This window comes from Peromyscus maniculatus, chromosome 18, assembly GCF_049852395.1.
Source record: "Peromyscus maniculatus bairdii isolate BWxNUB_F1_BW_parent chromosome 18, HU_Pman_BW_mat_3.1, whole genome shotgun sequence".
Lineage (NCBI taxonomy): Eukaryota > Metazoa > Chordata > Mammalia > Rodentia > Cricetidae > Peromyscus > Peromyscus maniculatus.
In genome coordinates, this window is record NC_134869.1 from 702255 (window position 1) to 724825 (window position 22571).

The window sequence follows — 22571 nt, forward strand, 5'->3', positions numbered from 1 at the left end:
AATCCTCCAACAAGGCCACACTCCCTGCAACAAAGCCACACCCCCTAATAGTGCCAGTCCCTATGAGATTATAGGGGCTTCTTACTTTCAAATTAACAAACCTCCAAGATATACTGAGAAGGCATAATAAAACACATTAGGGTGGGGCTAATAGAAGATGTTTTTGAGAGGAGAGCACTTTTTTTAAAAAGAGGAGAGTCTTATCATTTGTTTCTACCCATCTTAAGTTCCTTGTTAGGGACTCCACAACAAAAGAAAAGCATATTCAGTTACTTAGTGCAAACTTTCACAGCACAAGTCTTCCTAAGGTAAAAAAAAAAAACCAAAAACTGCTTAGACATATGATAATTTTTTTTTTAAGATTGCTTTCATCCAGAATGTTCATTACATAGCATATCCTGTGCTTAAGAAGTAATCTTTAAATGTGCATATTTTCACATAATACTAAGTAAATATTCTAATTTACAATTGAAAGAGTCAGGTACTTTAAATGTACATTAATAGCAACATTTTGACTTCACTTAATCATAATCAAATTAATTAAATATAAAAGCATATAATATTGATGCCCAGCCATTGAGTGAGCAAAGCACTGTTTTTGAACAGGTCTCATTCTCTGGTCTATGCCACCCCTAGTCAGGCTTCCAAGTGTGAAAGACAAGAACAAAGCCCTTGACACCAACATCTCACTTGTGCCTAAAGTCTCAACAGGAAGACCAAGCAAACAGGATTAATCCATCCCCAAGAGTCCCCAAGCCTCATTCAAATGGCAGTCACCACAAGCTTCACAAACTCCTGCCAAAAACTGTCCCAAGTGACACCCAGCAGCCCCAGAACACTCCTTAGTTTAGTGTGGGGTAACATCCCAGGCGCAGGTCAGAATGACCCATGGAGCACATGGAGATGGTGAAAGGGCATCAGTCCTGCTGTGGAGATCATCTCAAGAGGAATTACGAACCCTGCAGGCAGCTAGAGACCTAAACAAGGCTACCAAAGAAAGGGAGTCTTCCAAACACTCATCTGGTCTCATATTAGGCTTCTGTCCCCAAATTCTCCAACGTGTAGGGATAGAGGTGCCCATGGCCCCAAAATTATGGGCCCTTACTGTAGATTTTATTATGGTCCTGATCCTTGGAGTGGGCTACAGCCTTCATGTTCACCAGAGTCCCTTCCCTACCACAAAATGATGCCTTAATGTATCTCGTATGTTTCCCAATACCCGTACCCTTCTCACCTTGGAGGCCTTTCCTGATACTCAACTCGTGGTGGGCCCAGTCATTTCACCCATGCAGCATGACATTGAGCCATGGGCATTCACCATTGCTCAGGGCCAGCACTGTGCCTCTTAGAGCATGTAGTAGACCTGAGAGTTTATTCTAGAGTTGATGGAAAGTGGAATGTAATGAAATGTGTGTCAAAATGAAAGCAATAGGAGTCAAGCAGATGAATGGCAAATAGTGAGGGCTTTTGGATCATGTCCTCTCTGTGTGCCTTCATCAGTCTTCAGATGTGAAGCTGCACCTTTCCTCCATGGAGAGACATGTGGTGCTTCTGACCTGCTTCAGGAAATTGTCAGGAAGTCCTTTCTAGGTTTTATGAGCAGTTTCAGGGGAAGATATGAGTCCTTCCTCACATTCATTCATCCACTCAAAGAACTTCCTATGTCAAGCCCCATGTTTTGATATAGCATATTCTGAATGCCAACAAGTATGAAATAAAGCAAAAGTCTGGGTATAATGAATGACTGTGCTCATAATTGATTCTGAAGTGTAACATTTATATAAATTTAAAGATGCATCTCAGTATATCACGTTTTGTGCATGTCATTTTGCATCAACTTTTCAGTGATTCTTGTTTTAAAAGTATCTAGAGATTGAAATGTACAAGGTACTTCATCTAAGTTGGATGTTTTTCACTAGTCTTTGAGACCTTAGTATTCTAAAACATGCAGTAACCACAAAGGCTTTTTAAGTTCTGAAGTATCTTGGAAATTTTGATCCTTGTAGGAATGTTATATTGGGAGAAGTATGTGATGATTGCTGAAACTGGTTAAATACTGAAACCTGAACTGTCCACAGTGGTCTCAGAGCACTAATGACAAATAGCCTTAGACCTGAGAAGTACACGGGGCACAAAGGACAGACTCTCAAAGGCACAATGCCAAGAAGGAACATGGCATTTCAATGACTCACCCTGGAACCTTCCTTGGTGCTTTTTCACTGGTTATTTCCAGTGAACTCACTTACCTGCATGGCAGAGTAACTTCACTTTTGCCTTTTCCCATGAACTACTCTGGACCAGCAGTTTCTTCAAGCTAGACACACAGCAACCCTCCTCCCGTCAAGAATTCTTACCCCTAGGGTGAGCTTTTATTAAGAGTATCATTCATTTGAAACAAAATTCTGCACAAATTTTCCCAGTGCCCTTTAATATTAAAATATTCTCTAAGTTTCAGAACCACAAGAAAACCCTCTAAGGCAGAAATCCATGAGTTGATCATAGAAAGTACCAGGGAAGGGACAATGAGATGTCCAGTTGGGTGGAAGGAAAGAGCTTACTCCTCCTAATTTGTTCATTGACCTCCATGTGAACAGAATGACAGAATGGCATGATGTGTTGTGTATGTTCATTCTCTGTCATATGTATGTATGTATTTCCCCTCTCAAAATAAGAAAATGGATCTATTTTACTATTTTAAATTTGATTGGTAGATTTTCATACACTCATCATATGAAATAATTAATTTTTAAAATAATGAAAAAATCAATGCAGCTCATAACTGATTGTAACTCCAGTTCTAGAGGAATCAACACCTTCGCACAGGCATACATGAAGGAAAAATACCAATGCATGTAAATTAGTGAATAAACAATTGAATTTTTGTATTTGATAGTGGTGTCAGGAGCCCCAGAAGCATCCCACAGAACTAACTAACCTAGGCTCATAATGAACCACCAACCACATAGCTTGCATGGGACTGACCTAGGCATTCTGCAGATATTTTACAGGTGTATAACTTGGTCTTCTGGTGAGACTCCTAACAGTGGGAGCACAGCTTGTCTCTAATTCCTGCTTTTGGACCCCATTCCTCCTACTGAATTGCTACATCCAGCCTTAATAGAAGAGGTCATGCCTAGTCCCACCACAACTAGATATAACATGGCAGACAGATATTCATAGAAGGCCTGCCCATTTCTGAAGAGAAAAAAGAGAAGGAGGAATGGATGGAGGTCAGGAAGAGTGGAGGTGGGTGGAGGGTTGAGAGGAGAGGATGGAGGTGAAATTTTGGTTAGGATGTAAAAACAAAAATAAATAAATAAAACATTCATTACAAAAGAAGGGAGAATATTGATGTTTATCATATTTAAATTTGAGATACTAAAAAATGTCCCTTAAGGGACATTGCCACTTACTCTAACTTTATAATGTGCTTGCAGTTGTACAGGGATAGTTAAATCATGCTAGGCATAATTTTGAGCTGGTCTAATACATAATGTGTTTGCCTTGTACTTGGAATAATTATATCATGTTTAGGCATTATTATGACCTGGTTATTGTTTTACATTTGGAAATTAATCATGACATAAAAAGATATAATTATGTGTCAAGTTGACATGGGGTGAAGTTGTGATGGCTCTTTTTGGTTGTGAAATTTACTACATCTGCAATTAAGCAAAACCCAAATATGGAGGGGCATACCTGTGAGGTATTTTTGCTTAATTTGAAGAGAGAAGATACACACGTAATCAGATCTTTGCATAAGGAAGACATTCCCTTAATCTAGATATTGATGGAGAAAGAAACACCTTTACCTCAGATGTTTTGAGCCGAAAAACCTCATCTGTAATCAGCCAGGCCTTGTGCTGGAAGCCCATATAAAGAAATGGAAGAAGGGAGCTTTTGCTCTTTAGCTGCTTGGTCTCACCTTGCTAGCAAGTTCATTCCGTCACTGGCATTGGAGCCAACTTCTTTGGGATTCCAGACTATACTACTGATGGGTGAGACATCAAGTGTAGTGGACTGAGAAACTGCTGGATTCTTGGACTTTGTCATCATAGCCGGCCAATGTTCAAATAGCTGGAGCACAGCCTCTAAGTCATTCTAAACAATAGGCTTCTGTATATATAGAAATTCATTCAATAAGTTGTTATCCCAATGGAACCATGACCAATGCACCAGCCAGGTAGAGAACTTTTAGAGTAGTTTGGGTCTCACAACAGCCTTATCTCAGTTATAAATCCACACGGTCACATTCCCTTAACCTGTGTTTTAGGTGATGATTTGATGCTGGCTTATTAGGTTTCTATACCTTCTGGGCAAGAAAGTAAAATAACACAAATCTGAAATTTCTCAAACGGAACACACAGTAATCTAATTAAATGAGTAATTATATGAGATGGAGAGATTCTAGCTTAAGTGAGAATTAAAAACCAGATGTCTTAGCTTCAGTGGGGTAAGACCTGGCACCCCCTCCCACACACACAGGAAGATCAGAGGACAGTAGGTTCTTTTTACCCTTGATGTGAGAGCTCCAGTCTGGAGACCCAGGGGATAACTTTCTTTACACATTAAATCTCTGCCTCACTGTTAGTCTCAGGAGTCAGATCTATTCCAGAGGAGCTTCACCAGAGTAAATCAGTCTCTGGAAGAATTTTCTCAATAGAATCTGAGATCTGCTGTTGTAAAAGAGCAGCTTCAACCACTTCTCTCCTTTTTTAGTTTTGCACAGAATCACTCTGCACCACAGACATGTGCCCCTGATGCAGGCTCCATCCACTCCACCTAGTCATGAGGTTCCTCCCAACATTGCTTATCAGACCATCAAGAGGGATTCCTCATCCTACCTCCACCCCCAGGACGGTCTTCTCAATATTTATTACATCAGACAGGCTTAATAGGTGTTGTCAACCTAGAAGAGATCTAGCAAATCTGTTCCAATCTGACAGTCAGTGACTGGGGCAGGATCCTGAACCTATGAGAGCCCTGAATGAATGTGTGGTAGCCTAAGACAATTAGCATGCCTGTCCCTACAGTTTTCAATAAACTTCAGTCTTTGGTGGGGAGTGATCCAATCCACCTAATACAGCACACAGGGCTGGGAGGACAAGGGTCTATTACAGGACTGTGGAGATGGCTCATCCATTAAGAGCATTTATTCCTGTCTCAGAAGACTAACAGGACAGACAGCTAACAAACCTTTTTAATTTAAAATGCAGGTAGATTCTGCCCTCACCTGGCCTTTGTGGGAATTGCATGTATGTAGTGGCAAAACACCCATAAGTATAAACAAAAGCGCCACAAAATATACTAAATTGTCTTGCAGGAAATCAGCTCTGCTGTTCACTTATCACTCATGATATATTTCAAGAAAACCAGAGGCAGATTTCTTTTTATTTCCTGATTTCCTTTATACAAGTTTAATGAGCATTCTCATTTCCTGAGTGGCCTGGGACAATATACTTGTGTTTCCCTTTAATTTGGTCTACATGAAGTTCCGTGAACATGTGTGTACAGTGTACAACATTTTACTCTTAGCTAAATATATGACCTCAAGGATACAATATGTCTAATTTTTCTATTATGTAGTGGGTATACATGAGGTAGGCTATAAACCAACATCCAAGTCGCCACCCACTTGTGTATCCCCGAGGCCCATGGCTGGGAAATCTGTGTGCAGCCTAAGATTCCAGGAACTTACTGAGATACATCCAAGCCTGTGATTTCTGGGTTTGCAGGCATGTGAAACCTCATCTAAGAGCATTTATTCCTGTCTCAGAAGACTCACAGGACAGACAGCTAACAAACCTTTTTAATTTAAAATGCAGGTGGAATTTAATTTAAAATCCAGGTCTCTCAGGAAATGAGAACGCTCATTAAACTTGTATAAAGGAAATCAGGAAATAAAAAAGAAGAGTCTTAGAATGAAAAGTTTGAAATTTATTTTATTCATAAAATACATTCATTTTACTCAATGGGAGTTTTCAAAACAGCAGTCATTATATACAGTATATAGCCTTAGCAAACTATTAAAGCAATGACAAGAAGAAAAGTATAACAAAATTTAACACAACCTTAAACGAAAATGAATAAAACCATAAAACCTAAGCATAAATATCCTAAGATATAAACCAAAAAAAAAAGGAAAATTTCAGTTTCCTTTGGAATTTCATTATGGAAGAGCAAAAGAGGTGAGGAACTGGCGTATTCTCTGTAGTGAATTATCTTCAGCTACACGTGCCCATGACATGGCTTCAGCTTTAGCACTGCACTAGAGAGAATCTTATGCTTTTGGTGTGGTCTGTCTGGATGGCAGTGTGACATTAACACAGTATTCCTTGTCAGATTTCCATCACATATGGAGTCAGGGTTCTTAGTAATTTGTGTTGTGTTCTCTGTATATTAGACTTGTTTTTACACAAACTTTTATCTGGGGATAGTGAGCCAACAGATGTGGATCCGATTATGGCTGGACCGCCTCATGGTAGGTTGATATTTGCCTCACGAGTGAGTTCAAAGCTGAAAAGAGGTGGCATTTTCTGAGGAGGACTTGAACCTGGAGTGTAGAATGTCATGCCTTCAAGGTGTCTTTGGCTTCTTCCACCCTTCCCAGTCTCCTTAACAGGTACTGTCAGGGAAAATCAGAAAAGAAAATATGATTCAGAAACAGTTTTGCTGTGCACATCTCAAGAAAATCAGGGTCTATATACTCCTAGTAAACAAAAGTTAAGGAAGGAAACACACCCCATGAACACCCTGGCTGCTGGGGATGGGGCTCAGTGGTGGCTTACTTGCCTGGGACATAGTGTTTCTGCTTCAGCAGCTCCATCTGCAGGAGGCTCTCATCCTGGGCTGTGGTCTGCTTCAGTTCCTGCTGGAGGTTTTCAAACCTAGGGGAGAAAGGCAGCTGGGACACAAGCCTGGGGGACCTGCCATGTCAGCTTTTGAACCCTCATCAGATCTACTCAGCTAGACAATCGAGCTTTACCTTTCAGCTGAGTTCATTCCCTGCTTCCCCAAGGCAAAAGAGTCAGAGAGAACCCGGGCAGGATTTTTTTCCTCAACTTTTAAAAACTCCTAGAAGTTGAACTGGAAAATACACACTGTGCTGGATTAGAAGAAACAGCATATTTCTCCAGCAATCCAAAGACATCATTTTTGAGAAATATCAGTTTGACAAGGTCTGAGGAACAGGTCAGGAGAAATGTTGCTGTCCTTGATTAGATACCAGGTGAATGAGAACCTCTTGGACAACTCTATGCCTGTCCTCTAGTGGAGCCTACACAGCAATGCAGAGAAGGCTCTGATTAATCCTACAGCCCATACCCCTGCATGGGATTAGCTTGTCAACTCCTACTCTGTTTGTGACCAGAGTAAATCTTCGCATGAGAAACTGATAAACACTGCAGAGAGCCTGCTATCAGCAGAAATGTGCTGTATTCAAATCTGGCGAAGGGTAGACAATTATCTCTAAACGTGATGTTCCTGATGGAAAATAAAGTTGCAGGAGGACACACTTTCCTTCATGATTGATGATTCCCCCTGTAGGTTTCTGGATGCCATGGGAATATTTGGGAGGAGATCTAATGTTAGATTTGAGATACTCATAGCATACTAGAGTTCTCAGAAGGGAAGAAGGGGACACAATCCCCATAAGACCAAGGAGAAAGCATATTGCTTCCTAGCCGGAAGTTCCTGTTGACTGAGACAGCAATTACACTCTGAGGTGTTCCTTCACTGGCTGTGGTTAGGAGCTTTACCAATTGAAAAGAAACTCAGAGGACAGAGATCTAGGTACAGTGGACCCACTTAGATCCCCCTGCTTTTGGAAGCCTGAGCTCCTACCTCATCTGGGACACAGTGAAGTGATGCTGCAGCTTTGCTGCCAAGTCCCTTTGCCGGGTGAGCAGCTCCTTCTGCTTCATCAGGGACTGAAGATCTTCCTCAATTCTTTGATGTTCCTGTTCATTAGAACATTGTGTTTTTAGGAGAGGGTTTCCTGCACCCCTGTACATATAGACACATGCACACACACACACTCTTGAACACACACATGTACCATGGATGCACACATACAAGCACACTACATTGTCTCCATGTTTGCTTTACCAGAAAACACTGATGTAATATGAGATAACCTGGGATACTATGAAGAAGAAAGTGACCTCTCATTAACCCACAGCCTCTCTACCCATATTCCAGTAGAGAGAAAGGAAAACGCAAGGTCCTCTGAACACAGTGATGTGGAGAAGATTGTGAACTTTTACTCTGTTTAGATAATTTTTCATTTTATTTTTATGTTATATGTGCAGGTGTTGCCTGCCTGTGTGTCTGTATAACACATGCATGCCTGGTGATCTGGGAGAAGAATTCAGTATGGAGATCAGTCAATGTAATGCTTGCCTTGTAAACCTGTACACAGACAGGTGAACCCCAGGGATCATTTACCAGTAATCCAAGCTCTCCTAGCAAGTTCTGCAGTCTGTGAATTGAAGGCTTAGTTCCCCAGCACAGGACCACTGGATGGCAATGGGCCAGCCCCTTGCTCTCACTCAATGCTTCCCAGTGCCTCCAGGGAGGGCAGCTTCCTCCTAAAGAAGCTCTCTAAAGCACAGGTTGTCTCAAATTAGGCCCAAAGCAACATGCTCAGAAACAAGAAAATCTCTAAACTCAGAAGTCTATATTAACCTTTCCTCCAAGTAAGATGACTGTGTCAGGTATTTCTTTGAGTAACAGAAGGTTGACTAACTCAGCGAAAGGATTGCATGTATTATTCCATGTTTAACTATATTCCATGGACCACATTGTATGTTTGCACTCATCAAGGATGTGCATCTGAGTAGTTTCTAGTTGGGGGTGTTCTGATGAGTCCTGCTGTAGCCCTGTTGTCCTCTCTTCTCTGTGGACACCTACTTTCCACTCTGGAATCAATGGTCCACTTGGAATCTGCATTCAATATTCTGAATTATTTTAAAGAGCTTCTCACAGGGCTACAACATCTTACACTCCTACCAATATCTGATAGTTCTCATTTCTCCCAACCTTCCATCAGGCCGATTTTAACTCAGTATGAAGAAGATTGGAATAAAAGCAGTTTCTGAGTGCTGCAGACACAACATGGAGTGGGTGCTTTAGAGTGTGATGAGCCTAAGGGGTGCACTGAGACAGCCTCTTCTCACACCTCAGCATAGCTGTGGGACTTCTGCTGGGCTGAGATGCAGTCGCAAGCACCTCTGCTGTGCAGAATTTCTCAGGGAATAAAATCCAGGCCAAGCTCCAAGGACAAGGTTAGCTGAACCAAGGTTAGGGAAAGGTGAAAGGAAAATGGCAGCAGACAATGAGGAGAAAAACAAAACAGGATGCAGGGAAGTCATCAGTGGTCAGCCACCATTCACCCAGTGCAGAGAAGGACACAAACTCTCAGGTAGCCTTTCCTGCCTCTCAGTAGCTTCTTTCTCACCTTTATAGACCCTATTACTTTGTTTTTATCCAGAGGATTTCTTTGCAGATCAATAATTCTGCCTCAACCTGAAAATACCTGAAGAACTTTTAGCCTTCATCAGTTTTCTGTCTTTTGGTGTAGTTAACTGTGTGGACATGCAGAATGATGGACAACACCATCTGTTCTTTGACTGATGCAAAGTGGTACTAACCAGATTAGGCACAGTACTTTCTCATTCAAATCTGTCTCCACCATTCTTAAAGATGTTCCATTGTTCCGTGAGTGAGTGAACATACACATAGAGGCTCAAGCACATATTTTCATACCCACAAAATTACACATAAGAAAACACACAAATACACACACACACACACACACACACACACACACACACACACACACACACACCTCTCTTGAACCCAGAAGGGGAAGGGACGAGGCTGGAATGTTGCAACTCTTTTTGTACTACAGGGAGAGGTAGTGGGTCCGCCCTGCTGTCTACAAGCTCTTAGACACAGCCAGGCTTTTCTGCCCTGGCCTGAACTTGTTTCCCCTCCTAGGGCAGTTTTTATAGCAGACTCACTGATTGTACAGATAAATAGCAACCGCTGCACAAATGAGTTTGACCACACAAGACCAAGTGCCCATGGAAGAGGGCTGGACATGAAGCCTCCTGATAGATCCAAGTTGACCCATCATAGTCTCCTCACTAAACCTGCCCAGATTCTGACACAAAAGACATTGATTGCACTTGAGAATGGAAATCACCATTGTCCTTACCCAACAACTTTTGACTGGATTACAGTGCATATGATGTGAAAACTGCCCCAGTTAGTCAGTAGGAGGCTACTTAGGTCACCCATAGCACTTTCCTGAAATGCAATATTCTATACAACTATTAGGAGGAGTCTTTCCTAAGACACAGCTATAAATATGATAGAGTGAGCATCAAAATGTCAGGTTCCATGTGTGAAGCCAGTAAAACAAACCAGACATTTCCTGGGAAGTTACTTCTATGCCGTGAAAGAAAAGAATTCTGCTTATTAATTTTAAAATAGATCCATTGCTTGATTTTTGTAGGGGACGTTCCTCCTTCCATGCTGTTCCTGCCTCTGATCTCATATGACCCCTGCCAAGCAAATGAGACCCAGACCCTTGACCTCACTCACTTGGATCGCTGTGCTACTCCCTAAGTGACTCCCATCATAACACCGCTCCTACCATACTGACACATAGGTGAGTGATATGTGATTTACTCTTCTCCCTCAATGGACTGCAGCTTCTAGCAGAGCAGTAGGGTTTCCTTGGCAGTCATGCAGTGCCTTCCAAGAGGCTAACTCCTCAGAAAGACTTGTGAATGATTACAGAAATGAACTATTGGATGGGATGGGTCACTTGGATAAGTGAGTAGATAGTTACATGGGTGTGTGTATATGTGTGTGTATGGTTAGACAAGTGGGCATCTTGGCCCTGCTGCTTCAACCTACCTGCTGCTGCTTTGTGCAGAGGTCATAGATCTTCTCATGAGCCTCCTCACAGAGCCTCCTGGCCTCCTTGCAGGATTCTTGTAGTAAAATCTGCTCCTCATGCAGCTTTCTGTTGTTCTTTTTCAACATGCTCACTTTTTCCTTTAGCTGAGTCCATTCACTCAGGAGCTGACAGTAGAGGGTGCTGAAATGTCACCAAAAATGATGAGCTCTACCTCCATCTGCCCCTCCTGCCTCCTAATACCATCCTTCCTGCAAGATCCCTTGTCCCCATCCCCATGAACCCTGGGCAGGAACCGGCATTAGCCATGGCAGCATCACTCAGGTGCAGGCCAAAGCCAGAGAATAGGCAAATTACAGAAAGATTCAAACTACTTCTGAACACGCTGACAGCAAAAGGGATCCATGTACCTATGAAAACTGGATCCCCCACTTCCTCCACACACACCCTGGTGCTTAACTGTTCACCATATTGGGGAAACATGAGCAGGTAGAGGAAAACCATGCCCTAAGGGGGACAGAGGACCCAATGGGAATACATTCCATCCATGTTTCCCATAGAAACCAGCTCTGTAAGCTCCTGCCAGAGCCACAGAAAACATTCATGGTGCAAACCGTGTTTTCTCTCTAGAAGCTCCAGAAGTTGACAGGAAAATGTTGGGAGGGGCTCTCAGACTCTTCACTCTTAGGAGAACTCAGTTTAGGAGGCACAAGTCTAAGAGCAATAAGGCAGGCTGCTTGCTAAGAGGTAAACAGTCTAGAACCACAGCCCAGCTTTGTTCAAAGGTGAAGAAGGGAAGAAGCTGCTGTGGGATATCTTCTGTATACTGTGAATAAGTGTTACTCCCATTGGTTAATAAATAAGCTGCTTTGGCCTATGGCAAGGCAGGATGGAACCAGGCAGAAAAATCCAGAAGAGACAGAAAAGAAAGTCAGAGGTGGAGGAGATGCCAGCTGCCACCCAAGGAGAAACATGCCAGCAGCTTGGCCATGCAGCAGCCATGTGGCAAACATAGATTAATAGAAATGGGTTACTTTAAGATGATAGAGCTAGCTAGCCAGAAACTTAAGCCATTGGCCATACAGTTTGTAAGTACTATAAGCCTCTGTGTATGTCTTTGGGACCATTGGCTGCAGGAGGTGGATGGGACAGATTCCTCCTGACAGATGCATCAGGCAGGACTGGAAAAACTTCAGACTACCAGAAGCAGTCCTTAACAATTTCAGGGGTCCCATCTAAATTAGGCACTCACCGGTAGGAGTTGGTGTGCTCACTCAGCTCCTTGCACTTGTACGAAGCCTCACAAATTTCCTTGGGGAATTTCTTTACATCTGACGTCTCCTTCTTATGCTGTGTTTTCAGCATCTCCAGCTCAGATTTCAGCCTGTGGTAGGGCATGGCCCCAGGAGCAAAGAACCCCATGAATACAGGTCTCAGGAACCACATAAATTAAGATTCTGTTTTATACTACCCTAGCCCACTGGATGTCACACCCTGAATTCTATACTGGACCTCCTGATGTGCATTAGACTTGCCTTACTGTCCCACGGCCAGGAAAGGCTGGGTGTCAATAGGGAAGGAGACAGGGCTACATGAGCTCCCTCAGTAGACCTCTAGGAGCAGACTAGCTGGCTAAGAAGGTCTGAGCAGTCTGTGCCACAGATGGGGGTGTATCTGAAATCTGCAATGACATTCCCACTGTCATGAGAACAGAGATTTTCTCCTTACAAGGATACCCAGAACTCATGATCTGTATTGCCATGGGGAGGCACTACATTCAGATGGCTTTATAAACACCCAAGGGGATTCCAATGAGGGACCAGGATGAGCACAAAGGCTGAGAGCAGTGATGCTCAATGTGGGGCTCCCTGGCCTCAGCACTTCCATCACCAGAAATCTTTGAGACATGTGAATATTCAGACCTACTATGAATCTCTGACTCTCAGGATCTGAAAGGACACACACACACACACACACACACACACACACACACACACACAGAGTAAGTGAGCCTCTCAGAGCCAGTACAGAACACACTCAGACACACAATCCTCAGCACAAGGAGATTTATTAACCTAGCAGTGCAAGCATAGCTTGGGAGCCTGTCTCTTGAGCAGGCGAAGGCACACAGCAAGCAGCAGGCTTTTTTAACAGTGGGTTTTTAAGTAGAGAAGTTTAAGTCTGTGGTGGGTAAATTGTTGAGCTCTGATGGGACAGGTTAGCCAGTGTAACCAAGTAATGAATTTTGATTGTTGAACTTTGGTGTTTAGTTTCAAGAATGAGTCAGTGTCCACAAAAGGGAATGGACTTTGGGGACTAAATTTAGGAATATAATCTAGTGGTTTATCAAGGGAAAGGGAAGTGAAAAGGGCAAAACCTGCCACTGCCATGTTTGCAATGTTTGGGCCCCTTAGAGAGCACTTCACACACATAAGCCCACACACAGGATGTCAAAGAAATGCACGTAGGGGTCATTGCCTCAAAGTATAAGGAACAAGACCAGAGAGGAGCAGGGATGAACTCCAAGCCTTCCAGACACACAGATGGACGACAAGGCCTTTCAGCCTGTTCCCAGAGCAAAAAGCAAAAATAAATAGATAGTCAAATATAAACACTCAACCCAGAGCACCAAGCATCTCCTAAAAGCCGATGTCTGTCAAGGCCTCTTGAAATGCATGTTGTGATCTTACACCCTACTGCCCCTCTGTAGATTGTGATTCAGGCCACAGGCTCTGCTTTTTCATTTGGAGGAATCAGAACAGCCTATGTCCTATCTCACTCCTACAGGCTTCAGTTCTGCCTCTCAAATGCACTCAGGACACAGTGGGGTCAAGACAGTTACCAGAGAAAAGGGCATGATGAATACCTGTTGTTCAACTCATTGTTGTTATAAAGGGCCAGGAGTTCCAGCAGTTCATTCCTCTCATTGGTCATCATCTGTAGCTGAAGGGTCAGTTTATCCACCTGGTTCAGCTGCTTCTCCTGCTCAGTGAGGAAGAAGGGTGTGGATGATGCCTTCCTAGTAGTCCCTGTAGGTACATAAACACAGTGAATTTGTACAGACGAATGGCATAGGGCCAAGAGCCCCTGTGGAGTCCCAAGATGAGGCCTGAGGGAGAGGAAATGCATGGCACCCAGTGAAGCCCTCAAAAATCAGAGCATCTATCCTTAAACTGGGGACCATAAGTCATGTGTCTGTCTCCAATCTCTGAGGATAGATATATGCCTCAGGCCCTCCTGCAGCCCCATTGTCCCTGAAAGGCATAAGCAAGGCAGGTCATGTTGGTTTGGAATTGTCAGGTGATACCTGATGTGATGCAAGAAAGTCCTGGATTGCCTGGTGCTTTGTACCTCCCTGCCCGATAACCTGTGTGCAGGACTAAAAGACACTGAATGTCTCAGACCTGGGTACATGGATGGAAAGTTTTGCTCTCTGGTATTTATATCAGATATCCATGAAACCTACAGAAATCCACTGAGAATAAAGTGCAGCAACATGCTACCCTGATACCTCATTAGTGGTTCTATGCCTCCTTTGGCATTCTTTGACAGTCAGAATGAACTGAAAAAGGTCCTAGCACAGCACTGCATCCTTGACCATTCCTGGCCCTCTGCCAATTAACCGTCAGAAACCTCCACTTTGGATCTGCTCTTTAGGGACCCAGAGAAGCAGCATAGGCACATGGCTTCAGATGATTACAGCTACTGAACCCCATTACTAGAAGGTCCAGTTCTGGCCTCAACTCCTCCCTAAAAAACCAGAGATCTCTCTTCCAGTCATTATGCTCAATCTAGTCAACATGTTGATTGGTGAACCCTATACGCACTTAATGAATGCCTCAAGGGCATTTGGAATTGTAACAACACTGGTGATTTCACAAAAGATGCCATGGGTTCTCCAGGATACAATAGAATTTCCAGAGAAGGGACTGTAGGGTCACTGCCAACACCTTTATCTATTTGATAACAAACTCTTCCCCAATTCACCAAAAGCCAAGCTGCCCTTTCCAGGAGCCTTCCTGAGACACAGGGGAAATCCTCCAGCACCTCCTCCTTCCAATCCCGAGATCTCTCTGATTGATTAGAATCTATTTCATTCTAATTCAATAGTTCATCATGTATGGAGGGCAAGACTCATTTTCCAAACTGTGCCCAGGAATGGCTTTTCTCTTCCTGATGATCTCTAACAAGATGAGAAATAAAGGATGCTAAGAAATTAGCTCAGTATAATGGGGAAGGAAGATCAGTTGCACGAGGTGAATAAGCATATCAGAGAAGATCCACGGGGCAGTTACAATGTATGAGGATAATGGAGGATTATGTGGGTCCTGTCAGAGCAATGATAAGTCACATAGGTAAAGATGAAAGTTTTACCAAAAGCTTCAGGAGAATACATTCCATCCATCATGAGGTTAGTGAACTTGTTATCAACCACTGAAAGGTGTGACTGAAAATACCTATGAACTGGGCATCCACAGGTGAGCCCTCTGACATCAAGAACAAATACTTACAGGAAGAGTCATGTCCCAGTCCTGCACTCAAGGTAGAGGAAAGATGACTGGCTAGTGAGAGGGCAGGAACTCAGAAACCTTAGGGGTCACTGACATGCAGCAATACTTGGTAGCTCCTGCCCTGCTAGTGGTTGTTATTTAAAATGTGAGAACCTCTAGCTCTGGCCAGGGGACATTATTCTCTCTGTTATTAGTGACACACACCAAAAGACATCCAGTGTGTGTGAGTTGCTCGGCTGGTACTGAAACCTCTTTAGTTCCCATGTGCTTCCTTCCCACTCAGAGTGAAAGCAGAGGGCCCTCAACAGAACAGCTGCAGCCTTGACCATCCCTGGCTTTCTGCCAAACTAACCTTGAAAATCCTCAACTTTGTTCTGCTCTTGAAGAACTCAGACGAGCAGGTAGGCCCATTGCTTCTCAGAAACTCTCACCTGCTTAGCCCCACTCCTGGAAGGAACAGCTCAAGCCTTCCTCCTTCAAGAAGCTCCCCATCCCTTTCCCAGGACTCACTGAGCTTTCCCCAGAACCATTTATTTCTTGATGTGTGACATGGACACTGAAGGTCATCTTCCTTCTGCCTCCCTTTGGTCTCCCTGTGCTCTCCATCCTGTCTCCCAAGAATCCTGTTCAGTCTAGACAGCATGTCTGTAGGTGAAACACGAGACACTGCACAAATGCCCCAATGACAGTTGGCGTTGCCACAACACTGGTGACATCACATGGAATGCCAGGGCTCTCCAGGATACAGTAGAATGTCCATGTGCTGATGTCACCTGGTATAGCTATTTCATCCTTGTTACATACCTCACCCAAAAGTGACTTGAAACCAAGGTGCCATTTTCAGGAGCCTCTGGATTCACAATGGAAGCCTTTAGGTAGATCCTCCTTCCAAAGCCAGAAATCTAGGCCTCTGCTTCATTAGAAACTTTATCTAAGTGAAGTTGAAAACTCACTTTGCATGCCCTGTCCAGGGTTGGATTTTCCCCTCCTTAAGATTAATAATCAATAATTTGAGAAAGAAAGGATGCTTAGAAATGAGGTCAGGGTAAAGGGGAGTAGTAGGGATGAGACCTCTGAAGTGAATATTCACCCAGGGTAGATCCTCAGAATTTTAGAGATTTTGGGCTCGAAAAAAGTTACATAGTTAGTTATGAAGATTCCCCCAGTGTCAATAGAGGTCATCAAGCTATGAGGTTGCTAGTGAGATGGTATCTTAGTGTCATTTGATTTGCATTTCCCTCTTCGCTAAGGATTTTTAGCAATTCCTTAAATGTCTTTTGGCCATTTAATATTCTTCTATTGTGAATTCTCTGTTTAGATCTGTACCCCATTTTTTAAGTTGGATTATTTGGTATTTTGATGTCTAGTTTCTTGACTTCTTTTTATATTTTGGAGATCATCCCTCTGTCAGATGTGGGTTTGGTAAAAATCTTTTCCCATTCTGTAGGCTGTCATCTTGTCTTGTTAACTGTCTCTTTTGCCTTACAGAAGCTTCTCAGTTGCAGGAGGTCCCATGTATTAGTTGTTGCTCTCAGTATCTGTGCTACTTCTCTTCTATCAGGTTCAGTGTAATTGGATTTATGTTCAGGTGTTTGATCCATTTGGACTTGAGTTTTGTGCATGGGCACAGATAAAGGATCAATTTGCATTCTAGCATGTGTGAATGCCAGCACCATTTGTCAAAAATGCTTTCTTTTTTTCATTGTATAATTTTAGCTTCTTTGTCAAAAATCAGGTGTTCATATGTCTTTAGATTAAAGTCAGGGTCTTTGATTCAATTTCATTGATCTATGTGTCTATTTTTATGCCAATACCAAGTTGTTTTTAAATATAGCTCTATAGGAGTCCTTGAGGTCAGGGATGGTGATGCCAGACATTCCTTCATTGTACACGATTTTTTTTAGCTATCCTGGGTTTTGGTTTTCCATTTGAAGTTGAAAATTGTTCTTTGAAGGTCTGTGAAGACTTTTGTTGGTATTTTGATGGGAATTAAATTGAATCTGAAGATTGCCTTTGGTAAGATCGCCATTTTTACTATGTTGATTCTACCTATCCAAGAGCATATGAGAGTTTTCCATTTTCTGATATCTACTTCAATTTCTTTTTTAAAAACTTAAAGTTCTTATCAGATAGGTTGCCCCAATGAATTTTTGTTGTCTTTGGCTATTCGAAAGGTGGATGTTTCTCTGATTTCATTCTCAGGCCATTTATCATTTGTATATAGGAGGGCTACTGATTTTTTTGAGTGTGTTAATCTTGTATCCTGCCACATTACTGAAAGTGTTTATCAGCTGATGGAGTTCCCTGGTGGAAATTTTGGGGTCACATATGTATACTGTCATATCATCTGAAAACAGTGAATGTTTGACTTATTCCTTTCCAATTTGTACCACCTTGTTCTCCTTTTGTTGTCTTATTGCTCTAGCTAGAACTTCAAGTCCAATGTTGATAGATATAGAGAGAGTGAGCAGCCTTGTGTTATTTCTGATTTTAGTAGAATCCCTTTGAGTTTCTCTTCATTTAGTTTGATGTTGGCTGTAGGCTTGCTGTATGTTGCCTTTATTTCATTTAGGTATGTTTCTTGTATCTCTGATCACTCCAAGACTTTTATCGTGAAGGGATGTTGAATTTTGTCAAAGGACTTTTCAGTATTTAATGAGATGATCATGTGGGTAGTTTTTCTTGTAGTTATATATATAGTAAATTCCATTTACAGACTTTCATGTGTTGAAAAGGATATAGAAAAGGTAGGTCAAAGGGTAGATTATTGAATCTACTCTGAAAAGAAAAAAGAGAGGATATAGATATGGTAATATAGAAAGTTAGATTTTTGAATCTTCTTTTAAATGGAACTACTAGTTTTAAATATTTCACATTGGATTGGATTTTTGTATATTGTATATAAATTATGTATATTGATAGAAATTTGAGATTGATTTTGTTAGAAAATACTTCTACATATTTTTCTAGTCTTGTCCAATGTATCATGCCTATACAGTTCATTTCACAGTGCAATGCAGTTTTCAGTCCTTGAAAGTTATTGCCAACTATTTAGGATAATAAAGAAATGCAGTTTAGTAGATAGTCATTACAATCAAACCTGTAGTCATATTAGGTCTGTTCTCAAGGTCAAGCAGAAATATATTTTAGATAGACAGGTCATCTTAAAGCACTTCAGAGATCTTCAGAATATGGCATTGAAAAATGATAACATAGATTTTTTCTTCTTTTTTATGAGTCAGAAACATGTAGGCTCCTCACAGTATCCATCTTCTTCAAGAAGACAATGGGCATTGAAGAAAGTCAATATAGTGTTTACTTTATTTGTGGCAAAGTTAGCCACTGGGTAAGAAAGTGACCTTACATCAATGCTGACAGTATGCTGTCCAAAATGGACAAGCAGGACACAAAAAAAAGGACTGATGCACCTTGCAAAGACAAAGTAGAAAGGCCCTTCAGAAAATCCTGCTTTGCAATGAGTCTGACAGATATGCTAGGCCTGTAGGCCAAAGATGGATGTCCCAATGGTGCAGAGAAATCTTGAGTGACTATCCAGGCAACCAGCTGTTTCTGTTATTTCTCACATTTTGTGGAAGTCACTTAGTTATAGTTCCTGTTTACTCAGTTAATATTATTTCCTTCTCAGGTCTCTGAAGGAGTTGAACATTAGATAGTTATAGTTTTCCTTGTTGAAGAAATTTGGAAAAGAAACTCACTAAAGAGGTGTAAAGTGTATAAGTTTGAAAGACATCAAAAGATAGTTTTTGGTTGGTAATACAAATTAGGATAGAAGGAGAATTAGACACAGTCCTTTGGATTCACGAAGATAGGATAGATAATGGAGTATTTTTTCTGATTTTGTCACGTCCAAATGGACTAGACATTGTTGAATTATTTATTGCCTTTATATATTGTATATAGTTATTGTACTTAGTGTATTTATTGCCTTATATATTGTATATAGTTATTGAACTTATTACATGTAGTTTTTCTTATATTAGTGATAACCCTTTTTTGCTTTAGACAAAAAAAGGGGAAATGTGGTGATATTTTATTGTGCTCTAACAAAGCTTGCCTGAAAATCAGAAGGAGGAGCTAGCCATTAGTTAACCATAGAGGTCTGGATATCTGGACAGACAGAAAGGAAGTGATAGAGCTGGGCAAATAGAGAGTGTGATAAGGTGGGGTGAGAGAGGTTCTTACTCTCTTTTGGTGGAGTATTTCATAGGGTTAAGAAGTATTGGCTGGGGGTGAAGAGATGACTCAGGAGTGAAGAACAGTGACTGCTCTTCCAGAGGACCCAGGTTCAATTCCCAGCACCCACCTGGCAGCTGACAACTGTCTGTAGCTCTAGTTCCAGGGGACCTTTGCACAGACACACACAGGCAAAACACCAATGTACATAAAATAAATAGAAAGAAAGAGCTGGGCGGTGGTGGTGCACATCTTTAATCCCAGAACCCAGGAGGCAGAGGCAGAGAGATGTCTGTGAGTTTGAGGCCAGCCTGAGCACTCAGGAGACAGAGGCAGGTGGATCTCTGTGAGTTCGAGGCCAGCCTGGTCTCCAAAGCGAGGTCCAGGAAAGGCACAAAGCTACACACAGAAACACTGTCTTGAAAAACCAAGAGAGAGAGAGAGAGAGAGAGAGAGAGAGAGAGAGAGAGAGAGAGAGAGAGAAGAAAGAAAGCAAGAAAGAAAGAAAGAAAGAAAGAAAGAAGGAAAGAGAGAGAGAGAAAGAAAGAAAGAAAGAAAGAAAGAAAGAAAGAAAGAAAGAAAGAAAGAAAGAAAGAAAGAAAGAAAGAAAGAAAGAAAGAAAGAAAGAAAGATAGAACTATTGGCTTCCTACTCTGCATCTTTGATTTTTCAGCTTTTGCCCCAATATCTGACTTTGGGTGATCGCCTGCAGCTTCAAGTGACCATGTTCAGGACTGACTGTGAACATACCTATCTGTCCTGAACCAGACAGTTGGTAGAGGCAGCCTTTGGTGGAAGACAAAGCCTACTAAGCCTTTGTCTCAGTACAGAAAATAAAAAGGAAGCCAGAAGTTGGCCATTTGTATTACTTATCAGTTCCCCTTTATGTATCTGCCTCTCAGGGAAGACTGTGTAATCCCTTTTCCCTCAAATTAATGAGTTTATTGAGGTTAATACAGGAGTATAGGTATGGGATTACTTATGGGAATATGAATAACTCTAATGTGTGGCATCACAAAGGCTTACATTAGAATGGGTGACTCATAAAGACTGGAACTCTGAATGTGTCGGCATGACTTGTTTGCAGCTGAATGAGACAGAGGGTCTCATTTCTTCAGTTCTCCTTAGTTACCACCTATTTAACCTTGGGAATGGAAGGGCCTTGTTAATCCTGTAAGTTTCAGCCTTCCCAGCCATGGTTTAATTGCTGAGTATTATGAACCTTCATAGAACTTTCTGAGACTTAAGGAAATAGTCCTATCCAGGGAAGAACACACCAGTTGGATACTCACTATCAAATGGTCAGTCCTGAAAACATATGCTAGCTATACAGAATGATTGGTTTACATTTAGGAAATATAAAAATATGGATATATATATATATATATCTTAATGCACATATATATGTATATGCATGTAGCAACAATTAATGAAAATAGATGTCATAAATTAGAAGCACAGCAAATAATAGTGTAGTGAGGGCCTGGAAGGATGAGAAAGAAGAGAAAATAATGCAGTTATAGTCTCAAAAATAATAGAAAATTATTGCATAAAAAGGAAAATTGTTACACAACATTTCATCCTTTCCTTAAAAATGTTAGTTGTTTCTACAAGTTCACATTCTCCCTTAGAGCTCTGCAAAGGCACTGAAGGCAAACACCAGTCCTGAAGTTCCTGGCGAATCAACCATTTTATGTTGGACCTCTTCTGTAAGCACAGCCCAGTGCTCTATCATGCCCAGTGAATTGGCTGCCAAGCACTACTTCTCTCGTGTATTTTTTATCAGGAAAACCCATCCTTCCTTCATCATCTTCCAATGTGTGTGTGAGACCTCTGCTTGTGATAACCAAGTATCCACAATGCTTCCTGTGAGCCAGTCCATCAGGAAATAATTTCTTTCAGATATCAGTAGATTACATAGCCTGTATTTCAAGGAGGTTTAAGTAAGTGCATGACCTACTTTCCCACTTCTATTGCACTCAGATTGATCTCATCTTTTCTCATAGCCTACAGTCCCATGAGGCAAGCTTTGACAGGATGTTTCATTGATCTTTTGAAAGTCTTTTCTAATTCAAGTAGTTGAGAGACAGAATACTCCCTGACAAAGACAGGCTCTTTTTGCAGGCAATTTTAAGGCTCTCAAAAGAAAGTTCTAGCATGGATTTTCCTTTTCTCTGTATAAAGGGTTGAATCTAAGTGGCATCTTCTGTCACCATTATTCCCAACAGAGAATTACATTCTAATTGTATACAAGTGTACTGAATTTTGGCCTAAGGAATTTTAATGAATACAGCAGTTTCTTATATGATCTTGATTTTTTTATGTTCCATAAAACTTCTAACTTATGATTAACTCTATTTTCTAGCCTTTTTTTTTACATCTTTGCACTTCCATTTAGAAAATTCTATGGATTTTACCTCTTAACAAAAATTCATTTAGTCAGAAAACCTTTTTGTGTACTTCATGCGAGAGAACTAATATACATTGAATATCTCAACTCATTGAATTCATTATGTGTAAATTGCATTTGTCATATAAAGAAACAAACTTAGATGGTGTGTTTGCAAGTTACTAAAGTATAAAGTTGTTAGATGTTGATTTTGGGCTTGTTTTAAGCACAAATCGCATTTTTAAACAAACATTCTTTTACAAAAGATTTTTAGTGTCACAGTGTCAGAGATCTAAGGAATGTCACATTTTATCAAGTGTTGCGGAAGAAGGGATTACAAAGACTTGGGGTGGGGAAATATGGAGACTGAAACCCACAGAGAAAAGTTTTTATTTGTATGATGTAATTAATATTTACTAAGGCACTGTACAAACTCAGGGAGGCAAAAGTGGTTATAATATCCTGGATGAATAAGGGAAGAGCAAGAAGAAGGAGAAATAGAAGAGGAAGAGTAGTAGTTGTAGAAGATAGATCCAAGGTTGGCTGGATT

At 41.4% G+C, this 22571-nt stretch overlaps 2 protein-coding genes across 5 annotated transcripts in view; one reads left to right on the plus strand and one right to left on the minus strand.

The window, feature by feature from the left end:
• Nucleotides 1-15977, plus strand: part of LOC143269364 (uncharacterized) — a 90950-nt gene extending 74973 nt beyond the window's left edge. For all 3 annotated transcript variants that reach the window (XR_013045766.1, XR_013045764.1, XR_013045765.1), the window contains exons 3-4: nt 10520-10675; nt 15722-15977. The gene's annotated coding sequence lies outside the window, so the exon portion shown is untranslated. The remainder of the gene's footprint in view (nt 1-10519; nt 10676-15721) is intronic.
• LOC143269361 (disks large homolog 5-like) lies at nt 5925-20113 on the minus strand. 2 transcript variants are annotated; one of them, XM_076554435.1, is made up of 7 exons: nt 15949-20113; nt 13794-13956; nt 12180-12311; nt 10927-11110; nt 7843-7958; nt 6793-6887; nt 5925-6625 (listed from the first exon to the last, which is right to left on the minus strand). In XM_076554435.1, the coding sequence occupies exons 1-7, from the start codon at nt 16079-16081 to the stop codon at nt 6477-6479; spliced, it is 972 nt and encodes a 323-aa protein (XP_076410550.1). In that variant the 5' UTR covers nt 16082-20113; the 3' UTR covers nt 5925-6476. The 2 variants fall into 2 exon arrangements, with proteins under 2 accessions (XP_076410550.1, XP_076410551.1); XM_076554436.1 differs by having other exon boundaries at nt 15791-16072.
• Between the last annotated feature and the right edge of the window lie 2458 nt (nt 20114-22571).